The 8,030-nt window shown below is 50.4% G+C and overlaps 1 protein-coding gene across 1 annotated transcript; it reads right to left on the bottom strand.

Annotated features, from left to right (window-relative positions):
* Positions 1-2,674: 2,674 nt before the first annotated feature.
* On the bottom strand, positions 2,675-7,230 carry LOC148970942 (uncharacterized). Its single transcript, XM_089122833.1, has 2 exons — positions 6,061-7,230; positions 2,675-2,744 (listed from the first exon to the last, which is right to left on the bottom strand). The coding sequence occupies exons 1-2, from the start codon at positions 7,186-7,188 to the stop codon at positions 2,742-2,744; spliced, it is 1,131 nt and encodes a 376-aa protein (XP_088978959.1). The 5' UTR covers positions 7,189-7,230; the 3' UTR covers positions 2,675-2,741.
* Between the last annotated feature and the right edge of the window lie 800 nt (positions 7,231-8,030).

Raw genomic sequence — 8,030 nt, 5'->3', positions numbered from 1 at the left:
CCACCTTAGAAACATTGCTAAGCTACGTAACATGCTATCTATTTCTGATGCAGAAAAATTAGTTCACGCATTCATGACCTCGAGACTAGATTACTGTAATGCTTTATTAGCTGGTTGTCCTGCATCCTCAATAAACAAGCTACAGTTAGTACAAAATGCAGCTGCTAGAGTTCTTACTAGGTCAAGAAAATATGATCATATAACACCGATTTTATCATCTCTACACTGGTTACCTATTAAGTTCCGCATCAACTACAAAATACTACTACTGACCTATAAAGCCCTAAATGGTTTAGCACCTATGTACTTAACGGACCTTCTTTCGCCCTACAATCCACCGCGTTCCTTAAGATCACTAAATTCAAGGCTTCTGGTCATTCCTAGGATATCGAAGTCCAGTAAAGGAGGGAGGGCGTTCTCGCATTTAGCTCCAAAACTCTGGAATGGCCTTCCCGATACGGTCCGAGCCTCTGACTCGCTGACACAGTTCAAAACTAGATTAAAGACGCATCTCTTTAGTCAAGCATTCACATAATGCTTACCTTCTAGTCCTCTGTTATGCCATACGGAACCGTTTGCCACTGAAACTGCTTAACGCACCAGTGGGGCTCGACAGCCTTTTAGACAAACGGGTCGGCGCGTATGGTTGGGTTGCGGAGAGTTCGGGTTACGGAGAGTTTGTGAGTTATAACGGAAATTATTATGAACATCAGCTATGCTAATTATTTCCCATCTGCCTTTCTGCTGTTATCTCGGTACGCTTATCCCGAGAAAAATGGCGTTCGTCAGGTCCAGTTTTGTGTCCAGCCTCTCACGGGGATTTCGGATGCCCCAACGCCTGTGATGAGACGACTCAACGCCTGTGATGAGACGACTCAACGCCTGCGATATGTTATGGCGCCGTTTGATTCATAAACAATATTTATATTTAATATTTATATTTAAACAATATGAATGTAAGCCAGAGGAGAACTGGCCCCCGACTGAGCCTGGGTTCTCCCAAGGTTTTTTCTCCATCCAATCTGATGGAGTTTTGGTTCCTTGCCACTGTCGCCTTGCTTTTGGCTTGCTTTGAGCTTGCTCAGTTGGGGTTATTTATTTAGTGTTTAGCAATGTTGTTGATCTGTGTTGTGCTACTTACATGTTATCACTGTGAAGCTGCTTTGATACAATCTGTATTGTGAAAAGCGCTATATAAATAAATGTGACTTGACTTGACTTGATCTACCGATCATACATGTACTTTCCCCTCTCGTTTTACAAAGAAATGAATTAAATATTTTAACCAAACAGTGCAATGACTTAAACATTTTAACTTGAACCTTAAGATATAAAATAAAGATTTTTAACTTGCACAAACCCATTCAATGTATCATTACTACATCAATTTTATCATCCTTACACGCGCGCTGAGGAACAAAGGACAATAAACCAAGAGTTCCTGCGAGCAACGTCCATCTCCCCGATTGGCTCAAGCCAACAGGAAGGGGATGGATTTCGCCAAGGAGATAAAAGGAGCGCGCCGACTCCGCCTCCGCCTGGCTTCTTATCACTGAAACATGTAACGCTCGCGATCTCCTTACGGAGATCTGATCGGACCATGGATCTTTTCTTTTGTTCGTCTAAAAGTTTCGTCTTTTCCTCAAATGGACTACCATGTTCATCTCCCAGGAAAGGAAGTGGACTTTGCCGAACTATTTCCTCGGGTAACGTCACCTCAAAGACTTTAAGCCTTTCAAACACTCGCGCTTAATGCCAACAAATGCCACGTGACTCCCCATGGAACAACGGAGCCATGCGCAAGAAACCGACCATGCACGCGCTGGGAAGGGCCGCGCAAACACGCTGCAGCCGCGCTCCACGTGACGCGCGCACGCAGGGCAGCACCTCCAGTCGACACGTGGCCCGAACTGATTTCTGTATTATGCATAGTTATTATTTCGTGCTGGTTAAAACTAGGGTTGACAATAGAATAAAATAATTATGTTTACTCTCATTATAATATGAACATTCCAGTGTTAAATCTTGTATAAAACATATTTAGGCCTAATTGCAAACTACCTGCAAGGTTATTTATTTGGGTATAGCACACATAAGAACGCATTTGGTAGAACTCAAATGAGCCGTTTTAATCCAGATTAATTTCAAGATTAATCTAGATTAAAAAATAATCTATGTCTCTAATATATATTTAACAATGAAATATTTTCCAGGTAAAACAAAAAACATGATTAAAAAAAACCTTGGATTGCATTAAGTGGACGTAATGTGATATTAAATCTAAATACTTAGGTGCTAAATGTACCCTTTCTTCTAAAATGAATTTTTTTTATTGTCTGTCTGAGAAGGGTTGTAATCTCACACATTACAAAGAACCACTTGTCAGGTTTTGCTTTTACCTCTGAAGGCCAGTGTAACAGGGTTCTTACTCAATATATAGGAAGAAGGAGACAGGGTTGGCGAGACTGGAACTCGAACTGTATTTTATTCTTTCAAACACAAAACAAAGGTGCGCACACAGCGCGTTCACCGTAGCCTCTGCTACAGCAACTCTCATTCATAAACTCTTTCCACGTCGTTGATGACAGCTTCTCAGTCCACTGCATATACGTCCACAGGGAGTTTCAGGTCCCACTCCTTCCCGCTGATTCACAGCTTTAAATAGACAGCCCGAGTTCCAGCCTGTTCTCTCTCTCCGTCCTTCTCCCACTGTGCCGGTTTTAACCGTCTCCCCACACCAATCACTGCAATCAGACACAGGTGTTTATCATTTGTCCTTGATCCACTTACTCACCGCCCAGCCCCTTGACTCATCTCTCCGTGCAGACAGTGCGCAAACCACGCCCCCCTCACCACATAACCCCCACCGCCCGACTCAGGCCAGGGAACCGTCCGGCCTGCAGCCCCCCCCCCCCCTTCCTGGAGAGGAAGTCGGCCACCGCCATCTGCGCCCCCGGCCTGTGGACCACCTGAAACTTAAAGGGTTGTAAGGCCAGATACCAACGGGTGATCCGCGCGTTGGTATCTTTCATGCGGTGGAGCCACTGCAAAGGAGCGTGGTCCGAACACAGGGTGAACTCCCGTCCCAGGAGGTAATAGCGGAGGGTAAGGACAGCCCAGCGGATGGCCAAACACTCCTTCTCAATGGTGCTGTACATCGTCTCTCTCTTGGAGAGCTTCCGACTGATGTACAGCACCGGCCGTTCCTCCCCCTCCACCTCCTGGGACAGAACCGCGCCCAACCCCTTATCCGACGCATCTGTCTGCAGGACAAAGGGGAGAGAAAAGTCAGGAGCATGTAAAAGCGGTCCTCCGCACAGAGCAGCCTTTATCTGGGTAAAAGCCTGCTGGCACTGCTCCGTCCACTGGACCGTATCTGGCGCGCCCTTTTTAGTCAGATCAGTCAGCGGGCTAGCGAGGTCCGAATAATTGGGAACGAAACGTCTATAATATCCCGCTAGCCCCAGGAACTGTCTCACCTCCTTTTTGGTCTTAGGACTCGGACAGGTTGCAACCGCTGCTGTCTTATCAATTTGGGGACGCACCTGTCCGTGACCCAAGTGGAAGCCCAGATACCTTACTTCTACCCGCCCAATTGCACACTTCCTCGGGTTGGCCGTGAGCCCAGCTCTTCTCAGCGTCTTCAGGACAGCACGCAAATACTGCATATGCCGCTGCCAATCATTGCTATAGATGATAATATCATCCAGATACGCCGCGGCATATGCAGCATGCGGCCGGAGAATTCTGTCCATCAGCCGCTGAAAAGTCGCCGGTGCCCCGAACAAACCGAACGGAAGCGTGACGAATTGGTGTAACCCGAACGGCGTGGTAAAAGCTGTCTTTTCTTTGGACATTGGAGATAAGGGGATCTGCCAATATCCCTTTGTTAAGTCCAGCGTCGAATAAAAGCGAGCAGAACCGATCAAGCCGATCAAGCAATTCGTCAATCCTCGGCATTGGATAAGCATCAAATTTGGACACCGCGTTTACCTTTCTATAGACCACACAGAACCGAATCGAGCCGTCAGGTTTTGGAACTAAAACTATCGGGCTGGCCCAGTCACTGTTGGACTCTTCTATTACCCCCAGGTCCAGCATTGTCTCTAATTCGGCCTGAACCGTTTTCTTCTTGTGTTCAGGCAATCGATACAGACGGCAACGTACAACGACCCCCGGATCGGTCTCAACGTGGTGCTGAATGAGATTCGTTCGACCAGGCAGAGGCGAGAACACATCAGAAAACTCCGCTTGTAATCTTTTAATATCAGTGAGCTGTGAGGGCGAGAGATGGTCACCAGATGGAGCCAGAGAGCAGGATTGCGATTTAACACTCGCCTCTGGTCCGAGATCCTCCTCCCCGCTCACCACCGTCGCCAGCATCACTGCCTCAGCCTCAACCCATTTTTTTAGTAGGTTGAGGTGATACGTCTGACGTCCCCCGCCCCTGTCTGTTCGAATTACCTCATAGTTGAGATCACAGACTCGCCGTGTGACCTCAAAGGGCCCTTGCCACTTTGCAAGTAATTTCGAGCTGGACGTGGGGAGTAATACAAGCACTTTATCTCCCGGTGAAAATTGACGGAGTTTAGTCCCCCTATTGTACTGCTGTTTCTGTCTGTTCTGAGCATGTAACAAATTCTCCAAGGATAGCCGCCCCAGTGTGTGGAGTTTTGTTCTCAGGTCCAGGACATACTGAATTTCGTTCTTACTAGCCGACGGTCCGTCCTCCCAAGTCTCCCTCAGTACGTCTAACACCCCACGAGGTTGACGACCGAAGAGAAGCTCGAAGGGGGAAAACCCCGTGGAGGCTTGGGGGACCTCTCGCACAGCAAACAATAGGGGTTCTAACCACTTATCCCAATTTTTGGCGTCTTCGTGAACGAACTTACGAATCATGGTTTTTAACGTGCGATTAAAGCGTTCGACCAGACCATCCGTTTGTGGGTGATAGACGCTGGTGCGAATCGATTTAACGCCCAATAATTCATAAAGTTCGCGAACCGTCCGTGACATAAACGCCGTGCCTTGATCGGTGAGGATCTCCTTAGGGATCCCCACCCGGGAGATTAATGAGAAGAGCGCGCTTGCCACACTCTTAGCCGAGATGTTGCGAAGCGGAACTGCCTCCGGGTATCGTGTTGCGTAATCCACCAAGACTAACGCAAAACGATGCCCCCGTGCTGACCGTTCTAATGGCCCGATGAGGTCCATGCCAATTCGTTCGAAGGGGACCTGCATCAGTGGAAGGGGGCACAAGGGTGCTTTTGGACTGGCCGGTGGATTTACCAACTGACATTCACGACAAGACGCGCACCACCTGCGCACATTCTCGTGAATGCCCGGCCAAAAGAATCGGGCCATGAGACGGTTTAGTGTAGCCTTTTGTCCTAAATGTCCGGCCATCGGATTACAGTGAGCCGCCTGGAAAAGCATTTCCCGGCGGCTCCTTGGCACTAATAACTGGGTTGTATCTTCCTTTGTCTGGGCGTCTTGGGTCACCCGATACAACCTATCTTTAATTATGCAAAAGTAGGGATACGAGAGCGGTTGGTCCGGGTGGAGTAGCTGTCCGTCGATGGAACGGACCGAATCAAGCGCGTGTTTGAGCGTTTCATCCTGGGACTGCTCTAGGGGAAAATCATCGCGCTCAGAGATGAGATTTCTCTCTAAAGCTCTCTCTTCCCCTACAGCAGCACCCAGAGGTCCCGGTACAGCCTCCCCCACCTGCACCACCGCTGTCTTCCCCTGCTGCTTCGTTCTCCAAGAAGCATCCGCACATAAAATCCCCAATAGATTCGCAAAACCTGGCCAATCAGTTCCCAGAATTAGCGGATGCTGGAGGCGCGGATTAACTGCCGCCTCCACCTTATGCTTTTGTCCCCGAAATAGAATCGCGACGGACATTAACGGATAATTTTCCACCTCCCCGTGCACACACCGAACCCTAACCAAGCGGCTGTTATCCAATGCCCCGGACCGAATCAGGCTTTGATGAATAGAGGTCTGGTTACATCCCGAATCCACCAAAGCCTGATAGGTACCCCCCTTTATACTCACAGGTATCTGGTACAAGCCAGCTTGATCGGGGGCGGCCGTTGGCGCGTCGGGGATCCGGACCAGTGTCCCCACCTCCATCACGGGACACCGGTCGATAAAATGGCCCGGGTCCCCACAGCGCCAACAGGCCGGCCCAGGCTTTACCGCTGCCCCAGCGGCGGGAAGGGGAACAAGGGATTGCCGTGAGGAGAGGGTTGTCCCCGGAACCAGGGTGGACGTGTCCCCCGCTGTTGGCCCCCGCGGACCCGTTCTCCCCGCGGAAGCGCTATCCGTTGGCCAGCCAGACTTCCACCGCGGCGCTGGGCGGGGCACCAGGCCCCCTCGAGACCTGGGAGCGGGGAGAGGTTTAGGAGGGAGAGAGGCGGAGAGAGAGAGAGGGAGAGAGGGAGAGAGAGAGACTGATGGGAGGGTTTCGCCGACCCCTGAGCACGCCACCATGTGATCCTCCGCCAGTTGAATGGCCTGGTCTAGCGACGTCGGGCGGTGGCACTGGACCCATTGGGCAGTCCTCTTCGGAAGCTTCCCCACGAACTGCTCCAGTACCACGTGATCAATCATTTTCTCGACGTCGCTACCCTCGGCCGTCAGCCATTTTCGGCAGGAGTCCCGGAGCTGTTGTGCCATCACGAAGGGCCGGCCGGACTCTTCCAAGGTCAGGGATCTGAAGCGTTGTCGATGCTGTTCGGGGGTCCGGCCGACCCGCTGAAGGATGGCACGCTTCAGGTCGTCATAGGCCAGGAGATTCGCGACTGGCAGTTGGTGGGCGGCGATCTGCGACTCACCGGACAACAGTGGGATGAGTCGCAACGGCCAGTCTTCTTTGGGCCACTCCCGGGCCTCGGCCGCCTTCTCGAAAAGGTCCAGGAACGCCTCCGGGTCGTCCTGTGGACCCATCTTCCCGAGGGTCAATGGTGTGGCCGAGGCTGCAGCTGGTGGGGGAGTGGCCGGAATCCCCTGGCCGATACAGCTCCGGAACAACTCGCGGTCTTGCTGCTGGCCTTGGAGGAGCGCCTGGAAGCGCTGGTCCTGTTCCTCCTTCATGCTCAGCAGGGCTTGATGTTGATCGCGCTGAAGAGCCGCGAGTGACTGGATGATCTCCGAAAATGGCGATCCTGACGGGCTCTGCATGGCGGCGGCAGACTCCTTCTTCCTGGGTTTTTCGGCACCAGTGTAACAGGGTTCTTACTCAATATATAGGAAGAAGGAGACAGGGTCGGCGAGACTGGAACTCGAACTGTATTTTATTCTTTCAAACACAAAACAAAGGTGCGCACACAGTGCGTTCACCGTAGCCTCTGCTGCAGCAACTCTCATTCATAAACTCTTTCCACGTCGTTGATGACAGCTTCTCAGTCCACTGCATATACGTCCACAGGGAGTTTCAGGTCCCACTCCTTCCCGCTGATTCACAGCTTTAAATAGACAGCCCGAGTTCCAGCCTGTTCTCTCTCTCCGTCCTTCTCCCACTGTGCCGCTTTTAACCGTCTCCCCACACCAATCACTGCAATCAGACACAGGTGTTTATCATTTGTCCTTGATCCACTTACTCACCGCCCAGCCCCTTGACTCATCTCTCCGTGCAGACAGTGCGCAAACCACGCCCCCCTCACCACAGCCAGCATTCCTATTTCTATGTGAAGTCTCTGGGTCAAATTTTCTGCGAAATCCATCAGATGTGAGGTGCATGTGCGCTCCCTATCCTCTCCTTGTCCTTTTTATATTCAGTTTGAGACAATACTGCAGCTAACGACATAGAGTCTGATGACACCAAAAAATGACCTGGCTCCAGCACAACACAGACTCCAAATCAAACTCCACATAAATATAAAAAACAAACAAAAAATGTATCTGCAAAGCTCGTCAAGCCAAACGTGAATCGACTTAGGACGAAAACATGGATTAAAGGGGTGATGAACTAAGAAATCAAATTTTCTTTGAGCTTTTGACATCTAAGAGGTCATCATATTATA

Source organism: Pimephales promelas, chromosome 18 (assembly GCF_988280905.1).
Source record: "Pimephales promelas chromosome 18, fPimPro1.hap1.1, whole genome shotgun sequence".
In the NCBI taxonomy this organism is placed as follows: Eukaryota; Metazoa; Chordata; class Actinopteri; order Cypriniformes; family Leuciscidae; genus Pimephales; species Pimephales promelas.
Note: the sequence above shows the minus strand (reverse complement) of the source record. Positions and strands in the feature narration are given on the sequence as shown.

What these genes read in the sequence shown, in the direction of transcription:
- LOC148970942 (XM_089122833.1), bottom strand. Translation starts at nt 7,188, where the DNA reads ATGCAGAGCCCGTCAGGATCGCCATTTTCGGAGATCATCCAGTCACTC.